The sequence below is a fragment of the Dermochelys coriacea genome, chromosome 3 (assembly GCF_009764565.3).
Source record: "Dermochelys coriacea isolate rDerCor1 chromosome 3, rDerCor1.pri.v4, whole genome shotgun sequence".
NCBI lineage: Eukaryota > Metazoa > Chordata > Testudines > Dermochelyidae > Dermochelys > Dermochelys coriacea.
The window spans coordinates 116,976,535-117,002,428 of record NC_050070.1 but is presented as its reverse complement, the minus strand read 5'-3'; the positions used below and the strand labels follow the sequence as shown (position 1 = coordinate 117,002,428).

The window sequence follows — 25,894 nt, the reverse complement described above, 5'->3', positions numbered from 1 at the left end:
TGACATAAAGTATGCGTGTATACTGCATAGCTAAGTTAGACCAACATGCCTTCATTCTCAAAATGGTGGCAAAAAGTGTTTAAAAATCATATCAAATTATGTGTTCAATACAAAATTGGGACCCAAGTCTTTTGATGCTACTGTCAGTACCTCCAAGTCAAATCAGTGAGCCTGGTTAGCCTATCTGAAAAACAGGGCTAATATTTCTTGCACTTACATATCTGAAAGGAATTTACAAAAGTAGGAAAAAATTATTTCCATTTGGCAGTTGGCCTAACTAAGAACTCAACCTTGAAAATTCTTAAGCACATTAACAACTTTAACAAATAATTTTGAAAAACAAATACATTTGAAAAAAACAAAACCAAGTGACTGACCATCCATGAACAAAGAAAGGGGCAACATTTGTTGAATAAGTATTCCCTATAAGTTATTTACCCAGCTCTGTTTAAGAGCAAATGTTCAGAGCAGGATATAGAGTTTTAGCATCAACCACGAAGGCAAAAACCTATGCAACACTTTGTAAAGCAGCATCCCTTAATGTAGTATTTCTTTAACACCTCGTTCTGTCTCTTCTGGAAGATGTGAATGAAAACTGATGTTTGATGGAATATATTTCTTCTCTTCGAGTGAAATCTGTCCCTTTGCAGAGGGTCAGCACAAGGGCTATTCTGAAGGCTTAAGTGAGATTTAAATGGTGCATAGGTTTTGTGTTAGCTATCTGCATGAAGATGAATTTTGCCCATACTGAATTGTTTTGACTTAGATCTCAGCGGAGGAGGAGTTATCTAATAAATAGTGACTCTTCAGTCAGTTCTTTGGCTTCTGCTGAATTCTAAGTGTGAAGAAGTCCAAAGAATTCCAGCAAGAAAGAGCAATTAACAGGTTGCTTTATGAGCATGTTAAAAATATTCATCCAAAATATACTATTGAAAGAAAAGAAAAACTCTATGGGAGGAGACTATCCTGTCCTGTCATTGTCAAAGGGAACTCTGGATAGCACTTTGTAAATTAAGTACGGGATGGTTTGGTGAAATTTGAGAAATCGTATCTTAATGCAATTGTAATACAAAGGAATTGTACTTATTATTCCATGTGACATTTAGTTTTGCCCCTTATAACTGTTTTTTCCCTTTTCAGTCTGTTATTGAAAACAGTAAATTCTTTGAGCAGTATGAAGTTACATACCAGATCTTGAAAAGGGCAGCTGAGATGTATGCCAAAGCTAATGGTTCAGGTAAATACTTCTGTATCCGTTGCAATTCTGAAGGCATTTTAGTCTTGTTGATTTTAATATCCTTCTTAAATTAGTTCCTCAGAGTATATTTAGAAGCCAATTCCTTCTGTGCAATACAGTTGTATTGTAGCTGTAATTAACCACTTGGGATCTGACAAGACTAGAATCCAGTGGATTTCTGCCAGTGTGTGTTGACTGTGTGATTATTAGAATATGCTACTGGAACATGAGGAAATCTAAGTGTTAATTGTAAAAGTTCTTCCACTTTTGACTCATAGAAAAGCAACCCTGGTTGTAAGTGAAGAAAATTTTGATTCACAAAGTGTAAAATTCATTCCAGTGCAGAGGCCTAGCACAATGCCCATGCACCAAATAAGTCTCACGTACTTTGTACTGGCCCCCTGCACTGGGGTAAATTTCACCCACTTTGAATAACTTGAAGGAGATATGAAATTATAACATCTAAGAACTGAGTAACAGAGGTCATCTGTGCTTTTGGGGGGTATGCTGTAAAAAAGCAACAATTTCCTCTCAAAGTATCTGCAATGGGGATTTAATGACAGTCACAATCATAATAATAATGATGCAATTTGTGCCATTTTGAACAGCCTTGTGTTATAGATTCATAGATACTAAGGTCAGAAGGGACCATTCTGATCATCTAGTCCGACCTCCTGCACAGCGCAGGCCACAGAATCTCACCAACCCACTCCTATGAAAAACCTCACCCATGTCTGAGCTATTGAAGTCCTTAAATCATGGTTCAAAGACTTCAAGGAGCAGAGAAGCCTCCCTCAAGTCAACCATGCCCCATGCTACAGAGGAAGGCAAAAAACCTCCAGGGCCTCTCCAATCTGCCCTGGAGGAAAATTCCTTCCCGACCCCAAATATGGCGATCAGCTAAACCCTGAGCATATGGGCAAGATTCACCAGCCAGATACTACAGAAAATTCTTTCCTGGGTAACTCAGATCCCATCCATCTAATATCCCATCTCACGGGATTTGGCCTATTTACCCTGAATATTTAAAGATCAATTACTTACCAAAATCCCATTATCCCATCATACCATCTCTTCCATAAACTTATCGAGTAGAATCTTAAAACCAGATAGATCTTTTGCCCTCACTGCTTCCCTTGGAAGGTTATTCCAAAACTTCACTCCTCTGATGGTTAAAAACCTTCGTCTGATTTCAAGTCTAAACTTCCTGGTGGCCAGTTTATACCCATTTGTTCTTGTGTCCACATTGGTGCTGAGCTTAAATAATTCCTCTCCCTCTCCTATGTTTATCCCTCTGATATATTTATAGAGAGCAATCATATCTCCCCTCAACCTTCTTTTAGTTAGGCTAAACAAGCCAAGCTCCTTAAGTCTCCTTTCATAAGACAAGTTTTCCATTCCTCGGATCATCCTAGTAGCCCTTCTCTGTACCTGCTCCAGTTTGAATTCATCCTTTTTAAACATGGGAGACCAGAACTGCACACAGTATTCTAGGTGAGGTCTCACCAGTGCCTTGTATAATGGTACTAAAACCTCCTTATCCCTACTGGAAATGCCTCTCCTGATGCATCCCAAAACCGCATTAGCTTTTTTCACAGCCATATCACATTGGCAGCTCATAATCATCCTATGATCAACCAATACTCCAAGGTCCTTCTCCTCTTCCGTTACTTCTAATTGATGCGTCCCCAGCTTATAACTAAAATTCTTGTTATTAATCCCTAAATGCATAACCTTACACTTCTCACTATTAAATTTCATCCTATTACTATTACTCCAGTTTACAAGGTAATCCAGATCCTCCTGTATAATATCCCGATCCTTCTCTGAATTGGCAATAGCTCCCAGCTTTGTATCATCTGCAAACTTTATTAGCACACTCCCACTTTTTCTGCCAAGGTCAGTAATAAAAAGATTAAATAAGATTGGTCCCAAAACCGATCCCTGAGGAACTCCACTGGTAACCTCCCTCCAACCTGACAGTTCGCCTTTCAGTAGGACCCGTTGCAGTCTCCCCTTTAACCAATTCCTTATCCACCTTTTGATGTTCATATTGATCCCCATCTTCTCCAATTTAACTAATAATTCCCCATGTGGCACGGTATCAAATGCCTTACTGAAATCTAGGTAAATGAGATCCACTGCATTTCCTTTATCTAAAAAATCTGTTACTTTTCCAAAAAAGGAGATCAGGTTGGTTTGGCACGATCTACCTTTTGTAAAACCATGTTGTATTTTGTCCCATTTACCATTGACTTCAATGTCCTTAACTAATTTCTCCTTCAAAATTTTTTCCAGGACCTTTCATACTACAGATGTCAAACTAACTGGCCTGTAGTTACCCGGATCACTTTTTTTTCCTTTCTTAAAAATAGGAACTATATTAGCAATTCTCCAATCATTCGGTACTATTCCTGAGTTTACAGATTCATTAAAATTTCTTGCTAATGGGCTTGCAATTTCAGGTGCCAATTCCTTTAATATTCTTGGATGAAGATTATCTGGGCCCCCCGATTTAGTCCCATTAAGCTGTTTCAGTTTCGCTTCTACCTCTGATATGGTAATATCTACCTCTATATCCTCCTCCCCATTTGTCATGCTAGCATTATCCCCAAGATCCTCTTTAGCCTTATTAAAAACTGAGGCAAAGTATTTGTTTAGATATTGGGCCATGCCTAGATTATCTTTAACCTCCACTCCATCCTCAGTGTTAAGTGGCCCCACTTCTTCCTTCTTAGTTTTCTTCTTATTTATATGGCTATAGAACCTTTTACTATTGGTTTTAATTCCCTTTGCAAGGTCCAACTCTACTCGACTTTTAGCCTGTCTCACTTTATCCCTACATGTTCTGACCTCAATTAGGTAGCTTTCCTTGCTGAGCCCTCCCATCTTCCACTCCCTGTATGCTTTCTGCTTCTTCTTAATCACCTCTCTAAGATGCTTGCTCATCCAGCTTGGTCTACAATTCCTTCCTATGAATTTTTTCCCCTTTCTTGGGATACAGGCTTCTGATAGCTTCTGCAGTTTTGATTTAAAGTAATCCCAGGCCTCCTCTACCTTTAGATCCATAAGTTCTTCAGTCCAATCCACTTCCCTAACTAATTTCCTTAATTTTTGAAAGTCAGCCCTTTTGAAATCAAAAACCCTAGTTGCAGATTTATTTTTGTTAATCCTTCCATTTAATTTGAACTGAATTATCTCATGATCACTTGAGCCAAGATTGTCCCCTACAACCATTTCTTCTATGAGGTCCTCGCTACTCACCAAAATTAAATCTAAAATGGCATCCCCTCTAGTCGGTTCAGCAACTACTTGATGAAGGAATCCATCAGCTATCGCATCTAGGAAAATCTGAGCCCTATTATTATTACTAGCACTGGTCCTCCAGTCTATATCTGGAAAGTTAAAGTCTCCCATGATCACGCAGTTTCCATTAGTATTTACTTTATTAAAGACATTAAAAAGGGCTCTATCCATATCCAAATTAGATCCCGGAGGTCTATAGCACACCCCAGGCACTATCGTAGGAGAGGCTTTACTAGTTTTCTTCCCCAATGTAATTTTTGCCCAGACGGACTCTGTCTTATCCATTGCATCGCTTCTTATTTCTTTACATTCTACCTCATCATTGATATACAATGCTACTCCACCACCTTTACCTTTGTTTCTGTCTTTCCTAAAGAGCACATACCCTTCAATACCTGTAGTCCAGTCATGACTACTATTCCACCATGTTTCTGTTATCCCTATAATATCTGGTTTCACTTCCTGCACCAGTAGCTCTAGTTCCTCCATTTTGTTACCTAGACTCCTCGCATTGGTGTACAAACATCTTAATTTTTGCTGTTTGGCCTCGCTCACATTTTGTACCCTATTAGGCACAGTCATTCTACAGCCAGTATAACCTATTAGACTAGTATCCATACCGCCCTCGCTCCTTATATACATTCTCCTACCCACGGCTGTATCCTTTCTTACTTCATCTTCTTCCCTCTCAATGCTAAAATCTGGCGTGGAGATTTCCTGGACATCTCCCATCCATCTCCCCCCAATTCCTAGTTTAAAGCTCTCTTTATCAGTTGTTCCAGCCTCGATCCTAGAAGTTTATTTCCTTCCCTACTCAGATGAAGTCCATCCCGAGAGAACTGACCTCTGTCCGTGAATGCCTCCCAGTGGCCATACATCCCAAAGCCCTCCTTATAGCACTACTGCCTAAGCCATCTGTTGACAGTCATAATCTTGTCAGACCTTTGTTGCCCTTCTCTAGGAAGAGGAAGGATCCCGCTAAAGATCACCTGAGCCTCAATTTCCTTAAGCGTCTTCCCCAGCCTAGCATAGTCTCCCTTAATACTTTCCAGCGAGAATCTAGCTATATCATTTGTTCCCACATGAAGGATAATTAGGATTCTTTCCCGCTCCCTTTAGGATCCTTTTCAACCTCAGGTCTACATCCTGTATCTTAGCACCTGGAAGACAGCACACCCTTCTATTCTCAGGATCAGCTCTAGTTACAGGCCTGTCTATTCTTCTCAATAAAGAGTCCCCTATCACATAGACCTGCCTTTTCCTGGTGACGGTGCTATTCTCCAGTCTCTCCCCTGTTCCCTCTCGCTGCAAGTTCTTTCCATTCCTATTTTCCCTTATAATCCTCTTCAACCCATCCTGTATCCTCCTGGGGCTCATATTTGGTGTAGTCTCCCTTGACTCTTTCGCTTTTCCTATAGGACTAGCCTCTCTTCTCTTCTTCCTTACCCTTCCACCTTCAACAAGTACCTGCTGAGCCCCTTCTTCATTTTCCAACTCTGCAAACCTGTTCCTAAGCTCTATTTCTCCTTCACTAGCCCGTCTTTTCCTCTGCCTGGTTCTTTTAGTCACATGCTTCCACTGACCACTTTCCTCACCCAGTCTCCCCTCAAAATTCCCCAGCCCTACTTCCATCCGTGAGTCTGAGCTTTTCCCTTCAGATACCTCATATCTTTGCTCCATCATCTGCTCAAACCCCCTCCTAAACTCAACGAGACTTTCCACCTGCATCTCCAAACCTTGGATCTTTTCCTCCATCAGCTCTATCAGATGGCATTTCATGCAGAAAAAACTCTTACCGGTTCCCCCCTCCAGGATCATGTACATACCACAGCTTCCACGTCCAGTCATCCTCAATGTGTCTTCCACTACAGGAGTCACTCCCACAGCTGCCTCTGTATCTGTCATCACCTTCCCACCTAAATCCTGTTAATCTGGGAAACACAAGCCACACCAAAAAGACCACCCCCCCTAGCAAAAGCAAACCCCAAACAAGCACCACAATACAAACTCCCTTTGCAAACTCCCACTCAATCTCCCCTGTTTAGAGCTCTGTTTGCTAGCTCCTGTGCCGCTGCAGCTGTCTGTCTGAAGTGTTGGGGCACTTCAGAGCAACAGCTATCCAGGGGGAAGTTGTAGAGGGATTGTTAGCCCTCGCCGAACTCCCCAGTACACAGGTGTACCATCCTGTTATCTCCAGGCTCAAGGAGTGGTCTTTTTCCATGGTGCAAACCATGGAAGGATCTTTTGTATTATTATGCCTCTGCAACCACATGCAAAGCAGTCTCATCCAGTATCATTATTAGTAGAGATAGTATTCACTGAAGTACCTTTCACAAGCTTCACAGAATTACAAAGAATGATCAAAATGATAGGTGCAGTATACGATGACCTATGGATGGATCGGCTACTCTCTGTTCCACCTATACAACCCCATTGAGTTCAGTGAGGTTGCATGGATGGCTCTGGAAGCATCTGGTAGGGACTACTTTAAACACTGTCAAATAATGGTGCAGCAATCTCTGCTGTGAGATGCTGCAGTTGTTAAACTGACTTATGGACAGGGACTGAAAAGGAATATCTTACCCGTTTAAAATGACAATATCAGCTCAAATTTGTCCCCAAACTTCGATTTTTTAAAAATACACCTTACAAAACTTAAGAGCAACAGAAATTATTTCATGATTTTTTTTAAATCCAACAATAAGTCATTTTCCAACAAATAAATATTCACCTGAGTTATTGGCAACATCAATAGTGCAAACTAAGGACACCTAAGCTATGAATTCATTTCTTAAAGGATCCTGCATTGTGGATGCATTGTCTTTTTTCCTTAAAAAGATGGAATCCAATGCACTGGTATGGCCCAGAAATCAAGTATACCACAGACAGAAAATTCAAAAAGTAAATGACAAAAATCCAGTGTCATTAATCTAGATTTACACAATTGTAAATTAGAATAGATTTTCACTGAATATTTTTAATGCAAACTCATCACTGAAGCAGCCACACACGTAGTTTTCTGTTTCTCTTTCCTTGTTAAATTTAACCCATCCTATATTACCTTTTGTTATTAGGTGCATACATCAATGGATATGCAACATAACTGAGTTAATGTGACATTCTTTGTATACTTTATTTTTACAACATATGCTTAATTTCTCAATCTTAATGTTGCAGATGACATAGAGCTGGGGGGGAGGGGTTGCCAATACTTTGGAGGATAAAGCTAAAATTCAAAGGGATCTTGATAAATTGGATAAATGGGCTATAGACAACAAAATGAAATTCAACAAAGACAACAAAGAAAAACTAAATGCATAAATGCAGAAAGGGGGAAAACTGGCTTGGCAGCAGCACTGCTAAGAATGATCTGGGAGTTGTGGTAGATCACAACTGCAACATGAATTAGCAATAAGATGGTGTTTCAAAAAAAACCCCCAAAGGTAGTTTTACATTGCATTAACAGAGGTATAGCATGCAAGTCCACAGGAGATGATAGTACTGCTCTACTTGGCACTGGTTAGGCCTCAGCTGGAGTACTGTGTCCAATTTTGGTCACCACAGTCTAGAAAGGGTGTAGAGAAACTGTCTAGAAAGGATCCAGAGACAAGTGACAAATATGCTCAAAGGGATGGAATACAAGCCATATGAGCAAATGCTGAAGGAACTAGGTATGTTTAGTTTAAAAAGAAGAGATTAAGGGTGTGGGGGACATGATAGCACTCATTGGATACTTGAAAGGTTGCTACAAAAGAGATGGAGAAAAATTGTTCTCTCTTGCCACAGAGGGCAAGACAAGAGGCAATGGGTTCAAACTGTAGCATAGCAGATTTCAATTAAACCTCAGGAAAAACTTCCGTACTGTAGGAAGAGTAAGACAATGGAACAGACCCCTCAGGAGGTTGTGGAAGCTCCTTCATTGGAGGTTTATCAAAAGGATGCTGGAGAGCCATCTGTCTTGGATGGTTTAAACACAACAAATCCTGCATTTTCGCAGGAAGTTAAACTAGATGACTTTGCAGTCCCTTCTAACCCTGTGGTTTTATGATTCTGTGATTAGGTTGTGCATTTAATATATGTTTAAACAAACCTACTGATGCTGAAAAGAATATAAAATATAATTACTTAACAAGAATAGTAAAAGAGATTTAATAATATTTTTAATAAAAGAAATACATGCTGAATACTTGGATAAATACTTCCAGTAGCTCCTCGACTTTAAGTTGTGTTTAAAAATTCAATATGCTTTCTGTGTCTTAGTAGAAGAAGCGGAGAATGTGATGAAATTCATGAATGAAACAACAGCCCAGTGGAGGAACCTGTCGGTAGAGGTGAGAAGTGTGAGGAGCATGTTAGAAGAAGTGATTGCTAACTGGGACCGATATAGTAGCACTGTGGCCAGTCTGCAGGCCTGGCTGGAGGATGCTGAAAAAATGCTGAATCAGCCTGAACATGCCAAAAAGGTAAGGAATATTAGCTACTTCATCCAACCCCTGTATATGGCTTTTGTGACTGTTCAGTAAAAGTTTTACAACCTACATGAAACAAGTTTAAAAAAAATATATCAGTGACCAGGTAGGGGCTGTTTGCAGAAGACTGGGGAGAAGCCCTAGATGATGAGAGTTGTGGCAAGTTGAGATTTATGCATGGAATAATTCCTACCCTACTCTCTTCACTATCGGAAACTTTCACAGATTCATAGTACACTTTCTATCTGAGCATATTTGCCTTAGGTTTGTGTGTGTGTGCATGTATAAATTTGGAAAGAGAGCAAGCACATTTATGATGGTATAGCATAAAGGCTTAATTTTCATGAATTTAGGATGGCTGCATTGTTCACAAATGGCAAAGTCAAGAATGTGTTGTTATGCAGCTCACTCAAACAAGTGCCATTATATCATTCTGCATCTTTATGTGTTCTCTATATGCCACATATTTTGTAGTAAAACTGGTTTAATCACTGTTTTTCTTTGCAACAATTTAGGAGTTAAAGTGAGCTGTTTATACAAGCATTTATGTGCAGTAAATATTATGCTTTTACCTTTTTGTTTACCACTCAGGTGACTTCTCTGAATTACCACTCTGTCTACAGCCAGTTTATCTACGTATATATGTAGTTATGTTTGCCCAGCAAATTAAAAAATAAGGATTTTTTAAACTATTTTAGAAATTATTTAAATAGTTCTAAAAGTTGTTCCAACTATTGTGTACATTTAAATAGTTCACCATAAGTCTGTCTGCTTTGATATCGTGAGTTGTACTCTGACTTCAGAGGGGGTGAAAAATTATGACAAATACATTTTAGAAACTCCTTTAAATGACCTAAAATAGTTTTTCACCCATAAGGATAACACTACTATTTTAATGGCACAGTTTTAATATCTGTGGTCATCAGCACTATCAGTGATAAATATCTCCTATTTAAAAACATATCAGACTTTAATCCTGACACCAGCTTAGGACAGAATATTGCACATTGTTGCACATAAACAAGCCAGTTTAATTTTTTTTTTTTTTAGAAATTCAGAAATTTGAATTGGGGGGAAAGAAAGGAGTGTTTTGTATGTTTAAACAAAAATTAAAAGGAGTACTTGTGGCACCTTAGAGACTAACAAATTTATTTGAGCATAAGCTTTCGTGAACTACAGCTGACTGTAGCTCACGAAAGCTTATGCTCAAATAAATTTGTTAGTCTCTAAGGTGCCACAAGTACTCCTTTTCTTTTTGCGAATACAGACTAACACGGCTGCTACTCTGAAACTAAACAAAAATTGTGCCTGTAAAAATTGACTCAGTAGTTTGGCATCTTATAAATTGTCCTGGCAACGGTAGATTAATAGGCAAGTGAGATGTTCAGACACATGATGAATGCACATGGGTATCAGAGGCTTATATGTGTGGTTTATATTTGTGTATATATATTGTTTAAAATGAAATATTGATATATTCTTTGTATATGAACATTTAAGTCAACATCTATGTGCCGAGTCTGTTCTACAGTTTCATCTTAAAGCAGATTTTAAAAACAAAATATGAACGTGTGTATAGTGTCACACGTGCTCCTGATATCCATGTGATGAATTGCATTCATGATGCAACTTTGACCATCCCATCTGCACTCTGTCCACTCTGCTAATCTGTCTCCACTGGGACTCTTTGACTTCTAGGGTTGCCAATTTTAGTTGGATGTATTCCTGGAGTTTTCATAACATGATGTAATATTCAATTAAAGATTAACCTTTATTTCCTGGAGACTCCAGGGCAAGCCTGGAGAGTTAGCAATCCTATTCCAAATCTCTCAGCAGCTTCAAATAGCCAGTTTAAATAAGTTAGTAAATAAATAAATAAATAAATAAATAAATGCAGCACTCAGACATAGGAATATTACTTCCTTTCCCCCAAAATGTGCAGTTTCTCCCTCATATTACACTGGCTCAAGGATGAGAAGTGTCCCCAATTATCAGAAGGTAACAGAATTTGCTTCTGGTCCTAGGTGTTTTCAAGATGCTGTACTAGACCTTAAGAGTGACATCATCATGTATGGAAAATCTATTTTAGGTCATTTAAGAGGCTTTTATAATTTATCAGTTATAACTTTCACTCTCACTAAAGTTTGTACAATTCAACTAATGTTAACAAAGGCATCCTGGCTTCAAGTTGGATAGAGGTAATTAAATAGCATCAGTAACATAAAGTAAAACTTACTGAAATATTTCCAAAATATTTGTTTTGTAATGTATGTGTCACATACAAAATCCCTGATGCTGTGGCATGATATAAGGGCTTTATGGCACTCACCTGGAATGACCTACATAACTCACTCTTAAGTTCACCACGCATGAGAATTATGTGCATCCCAAATGTAGGCCATAAAACCTTCATACCACACCATAGTGTTTCAACTCTCTTTTAGCTCCCTGTCTGATTACAAGTTCTATATTTGCATCATTGTTGTGTTTGCAATGCTAAAATGTAAAGTTCTTCCCTGTTTCCCATTGGTAACCCCTAGTTTAAGGGATTCTACCATGAACTCATTAACCTAAACAATTCTGAAACTTGCCAGAAATAACCATCCTGGACTGTCATATTCCTCGTACAAATAAGTGAATTACAACAGAACAAATTCATCACTGAACAAATCCGTCTTTTCTGTAACTCCATCAACTACCAGGAACTTCAACTAAAGATAAATTTGGCCCAGTAATTTCAAAGTTGCACAAGGAGGCTATTTACTGGGAAATATCTGTGATGCCCCTGCACCATGCCATCAGGAGGAGCAGGGTTTGTCACCTGCTGAGAACTTCCTTCCAACCTAGTTGATTCCTGAGGACCAGCAGATGGCCTCAGCCATTCACAGGGAAATCCCACACCCTTTCAACCCCAGCAGTCCCTCTTAGACCCCTCCCAGCACAGCTCCATTGGAGCCATGCTTCCAGGGCCTCTCCTCTTGCATCTTCATTCAGGGCCCCAAGGGGGATTGTGGGGGGAAATCAAAAAATAGTATAGGCTGGGACCATATTAATTTTTAAAAGTCTTCCTGGGGTCAGGGACAATATGTGACCCCCCTCCCCACCCTCTCCAGCCTGCTCCCCAGCCTGCCCTGACTCTGCTTCCTCCTTCATGCTGACTGGGGTCTATGCAGAGGAACTTCTGCAGGGTCTGGGGTGGGAAACAGTGCCTCAGAGGTATCCAAGCCATGTTTCCCAGTGTTGGAGAGGAGATTTACACCTGGAATGAAGAAGGTCTACCTCTGCAGGGTAATTCATTCTTCCATCTCATTTCTTCTTTGACCTCTTTGCTAAGTCTGCCAACAAGAGAACTGGTCAGTGCCTGTTCTGAAGGAGTTATTTTGTTGTGAACAGTAGGAACAGGACTGCTGGTTTTGTTTTCCTTCTAGCAGGCCTGGATGTGTACAGCAGTTTAAAAAAAGACAAGGAAGTGTTTATATAATATATCTGGGATGCTGTTGGGTATTTCCTGACAAATCAGTATTGTTATCTTGGGCACCAGGGGAATGCACCACTATTCTCAAACTCAAAGAAGATGGAAGATGACACCCAGTCTACTCAGAGACGATGAAGCTTATTCACTGATATGTCTATGTACATAGTACAAGTGCTCTTTACCCATCTCTTCTTTAGGGATTTAAATAACATTGTGTTCAATTATCTGTCCAACTCATTTAATCAATATGCCTCCATTTTCTTTGTAGCTATATGGGACGTGTTTAAAATATGGATAAGTTTTGACATCTGCATCAACTATTGTGTTGTCACAAGACTTTCTGAAACCTCGATATTGCACTTTTTGGTACAGCCCTGAGCAAGAGGCAAAGAGCCTGGAGCAGCTCTGGGAAGAATTGTACTTCAGACAGCCATTTGAAGCACAGTTCCTCCCTGGGTCCCCCTTCCTCCTGGGGCAGAGAAGAAAGGAAAAAGGAAGGTGGGAAGTCATTTGTTGGGGACCTCCCACGGCAGAAAATTAACACACACACACACACATATATCTCACACACATCTCTCTCACCCCTCCCCCCCCGCACAGGCTCAGCTGTGCAGCCTAGAATACTGGAGTGGGGACAGAACCAAGGCTCCATCCATTCTCCTCTCCCTCCCCACTCACCCGCTCTGAGGTGGGAGTAAGCAGCCATGAAGCATTTGTTTTCCCTTCTGCTCTGAGGCCCACAATTACCTGCCCTGAGTTTACAAGGGGGATTCTTACTAATGTGCTGGCATGTAGTCCAAGTTGCAATACAGCCCATAGTGAATTAGTAGTTCATTGATTTCAAATGAACAAAAGTAGTCCTCAAGTGTATATAAATTAAACAGAAATTAGATGAAACAGTGGCAATATTATAAATTAAGATTCAAATCCTTTTATCTTACTCAGGAGAGTAGTCCCATTGACCTCAGTAGTTCTACCTACTTGATTAAATTGAGAAGGTACTGATTGTTTATATCTATATTATAGATACAGATATATAATATAGAGTCCCGTCCATTAATGCAGCAGGTTATCTTGATAGCTCTTTTTAAAAATATTGGTTTGGAACATAAGAATTTACCAGAGTACCCAATGTGTGATGCTTCAGACGATAATGTGCCTTGCAGCGAAAAGGTTTATCCATGTCCTTTGTTGGTGATGAGGCTTAAATTTTATTGTGTAACATACTGACTTTTGAAAAATGTTTAGCAATGCTGCTTATATTGTGTTTAGGATTTTTTCCGACATTTACCTCATTGGATCCAGCAGCACACAGCCATGAATGATGCTGGTAACTTTCTTATTGAAACTTGTGATGAGACCATTTCCAGAGATCTTAAACAGCAGCTGCTGCTACTAAATGGAAGATGGAGAGAGTTGTTTATGAAAGTTAAGCAAGTATGTGTTGTTACAGTTGTTGTATTTAAATAATTATTTTACCATTGCAATGCAGCAAGGCTGCCTAAGTTTTGCACCACTAAAGCCTGCGTGGACAATTTACCAGGACTCCAAGGACCATGTCTAATGTAAATGTATATAATATGTAAATCATAAATCAATACATACCACCAGAATAGTTGGTTGCATTTGCACCTTTTTAGAAAGATGGGTAGAGATGGTTTGTTCAAGTTCATCAGCAAACATACTTTGCAGCTTATCTCTGTAATATTTGACCATGACTTTTTAAAAAAATGCACATTCTCTATAGTTGAGAAATTAAAATGTTTTTCAAAAAATAGCCATTGTTTATGTAGAATCTATAGAGCCAAATATAGCCACAATGTAAGGGGATACATCTAATGCTTTTTAATGGGAGTTGCACCTACTTATCAGAGGGCTAAAGCCAGTCAACAGTAGAGGCAGCACACATTAATCAACCAATCCCATTCCTAAAGCTATGCTGACATCATTGTTGTCTTGTGCTCCATAAGGCACAGAGAGCAAAAAACTTTGCTTCAGGAAAGAGACTCACCGGGTTGGAAAAGAAATGTTATTTTAAGAAGTTATTCAAAATGGTGTGAGGGAAGATGTGAGATATAACTTGTACCAAAGTATTTGACAGCCTTATATACACATTCATTTAAAAATATCTGCATTGAAGTAGTCATATGGCTAATGAAATTTTTGATTTAATTACTTTTGACTACTCACCTGAGGCCAAATCCTGTTCTCTTTATTCTCATGAGTATTCCCATTGCTGTCAATGAATCACATTAGTAAAGTGGTCAGCATTTGGCTCTTATTTTTTTAAACCTTTCAAACTGTTGTTTGTAGCACAGCCACAGCTTTATTATTTGCTAGTGATGGGCAGAGTAGTTTACTTGATAAATCCTGATCCCCAGAGTTTGAATGCTCTCCTGCACATTTTGAGACTGTCTCCTCACTCCTATTCCCCATCCATCTCCATGACCTTCTAACAATTCTCCCACTCAATTCTTTCCAGTTTATTTTGTGCCCTCTAACAGTTCCTCAGTTCTTCCTTCACCCCAGCCCTCAACTAATTCCCTGACTTCTCTCTCTATCTCCTCAGTCCTCCCAGCCTTCCCCAATTTTGTTTGGCTGCCTCTCTCCCTACTGAGCTGCAGATGCTGATGCATTCATATTTCCTGATGTTAATAGCTTCACAGTCAAATGCTGTCAACAATGCAGAGAATGTGAATGGACTGGCACCGGGACCTTAGTGGAGAGGCTGCCATATTTGCTGTATCATTAAACCAGATCCCCAAAGATCCCCAGATCCCACTGTTAGAGGGTTGCAGTGACTGAGAATACTAGGAGACTATTGGCATTTTACTCACTGAATTGATAAACTAGCAAATCACAGTTTGAGAGAAAGTAGATGCTCAGGTGGGAAGTGTCCCTGTCTAGGGCAAAAATTGAGAAAAGGGTAAAATATGAAGCATCAAAAGGAAGGCTACTGGTAGGTCAGGAGAAGTGAATTGGGGAGTTAGGTCCACTTCAGAAACCTGGGAGAGAAAGGAGTTCTTGAAGTGATCCAAACTTTAAAATATGTTTGGGTTTTCTTTCATGGATGGAATTGAAGTGAGGGCCATTTGCGGGGTTGGAAACAAGTTTTCCCATTTCTAAAAAAAGAACTATGTGCTTCATTAATCAATATTAAAATTTAAAAAAACAAGTAACCAACGACTTGTTGGACCCTTAGCTTAAAAGATCAGTAGCAAATCACACTGAATAAAAAAGAAAAATTTAACAGTTACTTCCAAGAACCTGTTAGTTTTCTTAAGTAGCAGCATTGCATATTTGGACATGTTCTCTGTGTTTTTATTTTCCATTTTTCACAGTATGCTCGGGCAGATGAATTTGACAGAATGAGGAAGGAATACTTGGATGGTGTTGCCACCTTGTCTACCTTTGCTGATTGCACTAATGGAAAATTTTCTGTGCCTGTTGAAGTGTCCTTTCTAAATGTCAAGTTGTTTGTCCAAGGTTTGGAGGTGAGTTTCTTCCTTTCGTCTGTCTGTCTCTCTCACTCTCTTTCTCTCTTTTTTCTTCACAGAAGGGAGAGTTATTTAACTATTTAATTTTATGAAAGGATCAGAAGATTATTTATTTACATAGCCATTATCAGCATTTTTATACTACAGTGGTGCATTTTGTGTTTTAGGTAGTCTAAATGATTGCATTCTATGAGTGACGTTTCTGGAACACATTTCCAATGCAACAAGCAGGAGTGTCACTAGATTTTCAGCTGAATGCTGAACTTTAGTACAGAGCTTTGTAGATGAACTCCTTTGCTTAGTATATATCAAATACATTCTGGACCTGGTCCAACACTCGTTGAAGTCAATGGAAAAAATCCTATTGATGTCAATGGGAGTTGGATCTATTGCCTACAGCTATGGTGAGAACAAGTTGATGTGCCACATGAATTCATAACAGTACCTGTTAAAATATTTGTTGCAGGATATTAAACAGAAGGTGCCTGTGATGGAAGCTCAGTACAAGATAATTACAAGGACAGCACAGCTTGTTACAAAGGAAATTCCCCAAGAAGAAGTCAATGAAATGCTTGCAACTATGACAGGGATCAAAGCACAGCTAAGCAAGGTCCTGGAATATCTTTTCTGCTGTGCAGTATGTTTACCGTTGGACTAATAATTAAAGATGGGTCCAAGCAGGAACCATTTAGCCAAGTGCCACACCAACCCCAAGTTCAGGGGACTCAATAAAATGGGACCCATATCTGAACCAGGCTTAGTATTGGTTGCTTATGATTTGTTTCACATAATGGGTTTTTATAAAGCCAAAACTACACTCTGGTTTTGACCCCTCTTTATTTCCAATGGACACGAGCTAAAACTTAAACTATTTATGTTAAACATCTCTTCTACCCCTCCAGACCGTAGGAGGATAGATAAAATGGGACCCATATCTGAGTCCCCCCAGGTTTGAGTTTTGCTTTTTTCATCATTAAAACCACCCCAGTTTTGCCCATCTGATTCTGTACTAAAGTGACATTTATGAGCATTCTTTGAAAAATATGCTTTCATATGGGAAATTTACTTAAAAAGAAAACTTGTTATGTTAGATTGTGGATATTTCTAAAAATAGCTGGGTGGGGTTTGTTTGTTTTTTTGGTATAAATGAAGTATTAGAGCTAATGCATAAACTTGGAAAAAACCATTGAAGTTATATATATTATAATGTTTCAGGTGTTTGCATTTAGATTGAGTGCCAGCTCCCATACCTGGATGTCAGTACATATATACAATAGGCCAGTGCACACTTTTCATATGCAAGTTCCTCTCCACACCAAATGCTCTGCATTAATCAGACCTGTCCTTACAGTCAAAGAGTGTTGTATGCAGCCTCTTCCTGAAGTCATTAACACTCTTCCTGAGTTGAATAGATGGTTTTATTATATATGAGGTACTCTTTATACCCTTATCATCTCATGGAGCTTAAGCCTGAACATGGAACCTTAGCTTGTGTCACTACCGTTGCACTACTTTAAACTGCCAGGCTGTCCCCAAAAGCACACCCATACTTCTAAAGTGAGAGGGTGAGCGTTTTTGTCCAACTCAAACTGGCCGATAGGCCTATCCCAATTGCTCTACTGCTGGGAAATACAGAGAAATATATAGGTGTAAAAATCCAAACAAAATACATACACATACACAACCACCAGCAACAACCCTTTGTCAATATTGTCTTCTTAACAAATACAATAGTTCAAACTCACCTCAATAAAGGGGATGGAGTAGTGAAAGACAGAAGCTGAGTGGGAAGTAGAGATGGAGAACTGAAGAGGTACAGTGGGGAGAGATAGATGATCTTGCAAATCATATATATGCAACAGTCCTGTGTAAGGGATGCAGGATTGGGCCAGAGACAATGTAGAGAATGAGAGAAAGAGAAGCAAAAGAAATGGAAAAAGGAAGGGGTATGTAGAAAAAGTGAGAGTGGAAGGATGGGATGGAAGAGAGAAGGAGGGAGGTGGAAGGGGAGAAAGAGAAATGGAGGAGAGAGACCATGAAGCAGAAGATAGCAAATAATGTAAGGGAGAATAAAAGAAGAGATCTCCCACACAAAAGTTCAAATGATATCTAGTGCACATAAATTAAAATAACTATGGGTGGAATATAGTAGCAAGGAGATATTACCGGATCACTTGATATTAATTGTAATTTTTGCTTGAATAAGAACTAAATATCAGGTCCATTTACCTTTAAAAGAAGGAGGGGGCTTATGTAAAGAAAGGTACATGGAAAGGTTATTTATTGTTTATTGCATTTCAGTAACTTTCTGTTGTAATGAGATTTTTTTCTTTATGTTGCCAAAAGACTAAGGAGCGTTGCCCTGTCCTGCTCTATGAAGCTCAGCAGCTGCTGTCTCCTCTGGAAGAATTAGAAAAGCAAATTACATATTTTTATGAGTCTCTTGAGAAAGTCAATGAAATAATTTCTGCCCTAGATCCTGAAGTGCAACCTGCAGCTGTTTTTAAACAAAACCACCAGGTAAGTTTAAAAAAACCAAAACACTCAAAACCCTATCTGGAATATATAAGAGACTCCGGGTGAGCATTTATGGAACACATTAGATTGTTAGGACTCTGGATTGCAGTAGCGAGAATTGAGGAGCAATTCTTAATTGAGGGGCAATTTCTTAATCTTCATTTAATAATATTTAAACACTTTTTCTTTGGGATACAGATGCCAGCTATACAATTCACCGCTGCCCACCAACTTTCCCACAAACTCACATTAACTGAAAGTGCATTTTTCTTCATATGGGCCCTGTTTCATCTTTCTCTGAAATCAGTGGGAGATTTTCCTTTGATTTCAATGGAAACTAAATCAGTCCCTTATACAATTGCACACAGCATAAGTGAACATTGGGATTTCCTTGAGAATGCTTAGGAACTCCCATTGATTTTCATGGACACTGGTGGACTTCCCATGTGTTTGACAGGAGTTTTCTTTGAAGTAATTGGGGGTGGAGAGATATAATGTAATTTCCATCTGTCCTGCAGTAAGAAGGTGACTTTTTTGCAGAAACTCAGTGTTAGACAATGGAAGGACATTTTGGATCCAGAAGAAAATACCTTACATTGGCTTCTTGCATCTGTAATGTAAGGCTGGAATGTTAAAGGGCTGTTTAGAGTCAAGTACAGGGAGATAATATTGTTAGCAAAATAATGGACTTAGTACAGTATATGAAAGAACACTTAGAAATTATTTTATAATTGCAATGACTATGGCAATGTGAGCCACAGTTCAGTCAGGGAGGGCCCATGCTCCACCAGTGACTTGAAGCTTATGTCTTTGTTTTTGGAAGAAAAATAATATTGGGCTTCTGAGCTTGACTGTGCATGTGAGCCAGTCCAGCCTTGATCTAAACTCCCTCACTTTTCTGAACAAATCCTGTCCTGTCTGAGCATAGACACCAAATGAAACAGGTGTCAGAGTTGCAGAATAAGGAGAGTGCATCACCATGAAGTCTCCAGCTTTTAGATTACCATAGCCCAGACATCATAATTTAAGTAAATGGCTTATTTCTGCTAAAAGGATTTACCACCCATGGAACTGAGATCCGTGACAGTCTGACAGATTATGCAGAGGCTCCTGATTTCTGCTGAGTAGATCATGGAATAGATAGTTCATTAAATAGTAAAGGGCCACACCTGTGCTTTTCTCTCATGAGAATTAATGAGGTTTTTCTTCTTATTTGTGTAGTTGTAGTTACTGATTCTCTTGTCTAATGATTTGTTTTGGTCATTTAAATTCCAGTAACGGGATTGATAGATGGCACAGACCTTATGTGTAAGCATTTTAGCAAGCTACAGAGAGTTGTCACTCTTTTATCTACTCACTGAATAAATGAACATCTGTTTTGCAATTAATACTATGGGTACAGATATTAATAATACCCAAATCAAGAATAAATGACAGAATCACTCAGCTAGAAAAGACCTTTGCATTTTGTAAAACTACCCATATGGATCCTATCCTACAAGCTGTTCTATATGACTGAATTCCTGTGGATGGGGCTGAGCACCCCTGGAAAAAGTTTGCAGGATTTATATTATTCTTTCTAATGTCTTGTTTAAGCTGTTCTTGATGGAACCTGACCACTTCCATTTTCTGATTGTCACAAATGCCCCCCTAGGGTTTTTTTCCTGAAGTTTGCATCTCTTTGTTTCTGGCCGGAACAGAATTTTCTTTCTTTCTTTCTTTCTTTCTTTCTTTCTTTCTTTCTTTCTTTCTTCTTTCTTTCTTTTCTTTCTTTCTTTCTTTTCTTTCTTCTTCTTGTTCTTTCTTTTTTTTCTTTCTTTCTCTTTCTTTCTTTCAGGATTTGGTAGCATACCAAGAAAACTGCAAGAAAGCTTTGTCCCTGATTGAGAGAAACAGTCAGGACATTCTGAAGTTTGTGGCTTCGAGTAAGGTGTTACAACATTTCGATCCATTAATGCTTCAGAAGAAGGTCACAGAGATCCAGGTCACTTTTCAGGTAGGTGTATCGCTTCTGAGCACATTTTTGAGACTCTTAGGGTACGTCTACACAGCAAAGAAAAATCTGTGGCTGGACTGTGCCAGCTGACTCAGACTCATGGAGCTTGGGCTGCAGGGATGTTTCATTGCTGTGTAGGCATCTGGGCTCGGGCTGGAACCCGAGCTCTGGAACCCTCCAACCGCACAGGATCCTAGAGCCTGGGCTCCAGCCCGAGCCCAGACGCCTACATAGCAGTGAAACATCCTGCAGCCTGAACCCTGTGAGCGCGGGTCAGCTGATGTGGGCCCGCCACAGGGGTCTAGTTGCTGTGGAGATGTACCCGCAGTGTGCACTTGTTGTTCCTGTGTTCTCTTCGCTTTCTGTCTGTCTTCAGCTGTTGCCACAGGGAGCACAAAGAAGTTTCCTTTGTTTTCTCCTCTCCTGACACCCACATACTCTTTAAATCAAACACAGGGCTTATCTGTTTTAGAAAACTTGCACTAAAGTAACTAAATTATTTTAAAATCTAATATACTTTTAATACTTCAATAATATATACTTATACATAGCCACAGGTGCTCATTCTCATTGAACTCTTTCCCTTATTCCAATCTGTACCAACAGTGCCATGATACAATGGGATAATTCCCCTTTTTTAGAATTTGACGTTGCATCAGAAATAAAGACTAGATCAGTGGGAGGGGAGGAGATACTTCACAAAGCTCTGTGAAATGAGACTCAGGTTTTTCATGTGTCGTGTGCTCAGGGAGCTTGGGGTCTGCTTTTCCGTGTAATGACCTACAGGTCAGAAGTCCTCTGCACCCCTCTGATAACCTGAGATCAACAGAGAAATCCCACAGATTTCAGGACATCTGTTTATGGGGTTAGAAGATCCCCACAGAGGGACTGCCCTTCTGTGTTACTGCCCAGACCTCTCTACCAGCACTTGTTATCACAGCTCTCATTGGCAACCGTCTGTTCATGAACCCCACTCCACTCATGGTGATTTTTTAAAAACTCAGTCTTGCTGGGTTTGTATTTCCACTGGAAATAAATTACAGTTACAGTGAGAGGCAAATGCTGAAAGTTACAAACATTCGGTTTATATAGTACTCCACATTTAGTGCCCAAATCTGTCTCACTTACTCACTTGAAGTAATATTTTACTCTGTGAATAGTTTCTTTGATACTTTCTGGACTATTTGAGTAATCAAGTACTTACACAACTTTAGTAAGTGTAACAAAATTTGGCACATAATTATCCAGTACTCTTTTAGGGTCAGATTTTCCAAATGTTGGTTTCAGTGACACTCCTTTTAGAGTAATGTTCTGTTCAATATAAGGGTGCATAATTGGACTCTTAATTACTCTATGAAATGTAGTGTCTTGAATTTTAAGCTAAAGTGCTGATTGTCTAAATCAAGGGTTCTCAAACTGGGGCTCGGGACCCCTCGGGGGTTGCAAGGTTATTACATTGGGGATCGCAAGCTGTCAGCCTCCAACCCAAACTCCGCTTCACCTCCAGCATTTATAATGGTGTTAAATATTTTAAAAAGTGGTTTTAATTTGTAAGGGGAGTTACACTCAGAGGCTTACTATGTGAAAAGGGTCAGCAGTACAAAAGTTGGAGAACCACTGGTCTAAATGTTATCATTGAGCATTTCTGAACATCTGGATTCTCAGTGAAGATCTGTAGATATCATTTTTCCTTGGGTTATGTTTATGGGCTACAAAGCCAGGTTCAGTTGATGGAGCTTGATAAGTAGCTCATGTAATACACTATTCCCATCTTATAAGAGTGGGTAGTTAGTTTTATTTCAGTTTACATTTGAAGTAGACTTACCTCATGGGACAGAGCCAGCCTTAGTGTATTTGTGGACCTGGGGATTATTATTTCTCAATGAATGGAACCAGTTCTTATACGAACATACTACTGTGCACAGAGTCAGCCTGGGAATTTTGGGGAGATTGAAAAAGATAATTATTTGAGGCAGCCCAAAAGAACAGTTTTAGGGCATTCGTGTAGGATTTGGGAACCCAGGTTCAAGACTCTGTTTCACCAGAGACTTCCAGTGTGACCTTAAGCAAGTCACTTAGCCTCTTGTGCCTCTTGTTCCATATCTACAAAACAGGCATAATAATACTTCCCTACCTCACAAGGGTGTTGTGAAGATAAATACGTTAAAGAGGATGAGGCACTTTGAAATCTGTTGATGAAAAGAATTATATAGGAGTTAGGTATTGTAATTAACTGACATTTTCTATAACAGAGGTTTTCAAACTGTTGTATGTGGAGGAATGTTCATGGGGTGGGCACAATGCACAAGGCATTTTTTTTCTTTTTAAAAATTAATATTACTAAAGCCCTACTTAATTCATAATATTGCGAAAATTGAAGATCCCTTAACATTAGGCTTCCACAACAATTTTGTCAGCCAGGCAACTGCCAGCGAGAGCCCTAGCCACCAGCCACCCAGGGCTAAGGCTCCCGTTGTCAGCCCCATGCATGGCAGAGCTCCACTGTCAGCCACGTGGCTAACAAATTTGCAGTGGAGTCCTAATATTGTGGGATCTGCAATTTCCACAATATTGCAAATTAACTATGGCCTTAAGTAGGAGTAAACATTTTGCAGCTCATTTAATCAGATGGGCTTTTTTGGTGATGGCTGGTGATTCAGTACACAGGAAAGTGTTGCCATGTATTTAATTATAAGCCAACAATAATTTCTGTAGCAATAAAGAAAGGGAAGGATCACTCTCCTTACAGTGTGTATGATAAAGCCCATTGTTTCATGTTCTCTGTGTGTGTATATAAATCTCCCCACTGTATTTTCCACCGAATGCATCCGATGAAGTGAGCTGTAGCTCACGAAAGCTTATGCTCAAATAAATTTGTTAGTCTCTAAGGTGCCACAAGTACTCCTTTTCTTTTTTGCGAATACAGACTAACACGGGGGCTATTCTGAAACCTTCTATAGCAATAATTACCTTTCTCAGTTCAGTATATCATATCCTGTCATTTCAGCAAGCAGTTTTGTCGTGCTTATTCTGCTGGTGAAAAATGGATTGGTAGTTATTGCCAAAAGATGGTAATGTTCCAAAACGAAAGGCAGAAGCTGAAATGGCTAAAGTTGTTACAGACAAAAAATCTGCAAAAACAAGAAAATATGATGAAGCATATTTGAATTTTGGTTTCACTTCCATTGCAGTTAGTGGAGAAATCAGGCCTCAATGCGTAGAGTGTGCAGTAACTTTAGCAAATGATAGCCTGAAGCCAACAAAATTAAGACGCCATTTGGAAACAAAACATGGTGATGGGTAGGAAAGAACAGAGATTTTTTTCAAACGAAAGCTACAAGAAATTAACAAACAAAAAACCACAGTGAAAAATGTGGTATTCACCCCTGCAAGTGATTTAAAAGCATCGTATCCAGTTGAATACCACATTGCCAAGAATAAAAAGCCTTATACAATTAGGGAAAAATGGATTCTCCCAGCAGCAATTGACTTTAGCAGGACAAGTGTGGCAGAGAAGTTAAAAATGATCCTGCTATCAGACAACACAATCAGCTGCCAAATCTTTGACATGTCAGAAAACATCAGGGCACAGCTGATCTCTCGATTGCAAGCCAGTTTATTTGTAATCCAGTTGGATGAAGCAACGGATACATCAAAAGCTCATTTAATTGCTTATGTTTGGTATGCTCATGAAACATCAATATTGGAAGATTTTTTTTGTTCTGCAAGCCAATTAAGATTCATGCAACTGGATCTGAACTGTTTAACATTTTAAACCACTTTCTAACATCTCACAAATTGAAGTGGAAGCCTGCATCGAAATCTGCATGGATGGAGTCCCTTCTGTGTCTGGAGGTAGGGCAGGCTTAAAGGCCAAAGTGTTTGAAATTGCGCCACATATATTGTGGACTCGTTGTGTGATATACTGCAAAGCCCTTGCAACTCGAAACATGGATCACATACTTGCGGTTCTGCTCTTAAAATTGTGAACTTTTATCAAGACGCAACCCACAAAGGCACTTCTCTTTGAAATGCTTTTTGCAGAAATGGTAGTAGAGCATGATGCTTTGTTGTTTCACATGGAAGTCAGTTGGTTATCCAGTGGGAAAGTGTTGCCACGCGTTTATGAACTGAGAAATGAAATTTGATTTTTTTGTGGTGGATATGAATTTCACCAATGCTGAGACACTGTGTGATCCCTAGTGGCTTGTGCTTTTGGCTTACCTTGCTGATATTTTTGACAAAATGAATTATTTTTGCATTGTTCTTTTGCAAGGAGCAGAAAGTACTATTTTTGACCTGCACAACAAGATATCAGCATTCAAGAGAAAACTAGATCTCTGGAAAACAAAAATAAAAACTGGTTTAAGCATTCCATTCCCGTTGTTAACTGATGTTATCGATGAAACAGAATCTGAACTATTCGGTGTTGTGGAGCCAATTGAGAATCACTTGACTTCTCTCAAAGCCAGTTTGGGTAAATATTTTCTTGGAGGAAATACACCCCTGAATGACTGGATTATCCAACTTTTTGTAGCTGAGGCAGTGACTTTGTCCCATCTCTTAAATGACATTCAGGACAAGCTGATTGAACTTTAGAGTGATAGCAAACTGGACATTCAATTTTTAAAAAAAGTTTGGGGGGGGATATTTGGTTGCAAGTGTGTGATCAAGCTCTTTTACTGTTTGGTTCATCTTATTTGTGTGGGATCAGAGTCTCTGTGTTGGCTGTGCTAAAGACAAAGTACTGTCTGAGACTGGAAGTGGAGGACAACCTCAGAATGTCAGTTTCAAAAAACTCCTCACAAACTGATAAACTGTCTACAGAGAAATAGGCACACCCTTCACATTAAAGTATCGGTGTATTTGTAATGTAATTAAAGTTGTGTTAAGGTCTCTGTTAGGTTTATGAGTAGGCTATCAAGCATACTTTTGTATGTGTCTATTTTTGTCTGGATTGGGGGAGTACACAACCAAAAATTGTAACTCAAAGCGCGGGGTCTCAGCTCCAAATGTTTGAAAACCACTGTTCTTTAAAGTGTCTATGGTGAGCAGGGGTTGTTGCCATTGTTGGTATCCTCAGGCTTCTCGCTTCAAGAGAAATGCTGCTAGGTAAGCTATAGAAAAGTTGTTTTGAGTGTCGGTTTTCTGTAGGGGTTTAGAGCTCCCAGCTGGTTTTTTATGCATCTTGGTGAATAAGAGAACTTATGTATTTGAACTCTAGAAACATTAGCTAATGCAAACATAAGATATCCTCCATTCTCTTCTTCCCATCAGTAAGTATTGTTCTTCTCATTTTGCAGATTAGGAAGCCAAAGCAAAAAAGTTAAGTGATTTGACAAAGACCACAGAAGGAGCGAGTGCTACAGTTGAGATTAAACCAAAAGAGGGACTGCC

At 39.3% G+C, this 25,894-nt stretch overlaps 1 protein-coding gene across 1 annotated transcript in view; it reads left to right on the top strand.

Annotated features, from left to right (window-relative positions):
- Positions 1 to 25,894, top strand: part of SYNE1 (spectrin repeat containing nuclear envelope protein 1) — a 507,598-nt gene that overhangs the window by 154,664 nt on the left and 327,040 nt on the right. Inside the window, 7 exon segments of the mRNA XM_043511213.1 lie at positions 1,141 to 1,237; positions 8,804 to 9,006; positions 13,760 to 13,924; positions 15,829 to 15,981; positions 16,451 to 16,594; positions 18,331 to 18,504; positions 20,339 to 20,497. Of these exon segments, the coding sequence (XP_043367148.1) occupies positions 1,141 to 1,237; positions 8,804 to 9,006; positions 13,760 to 13,924; positions 15,829 to 15,981; positions 16,451 to 16,594; positions 18,331 to 18,504; positions 20,339 to 20,497 (1,095 nt within the window).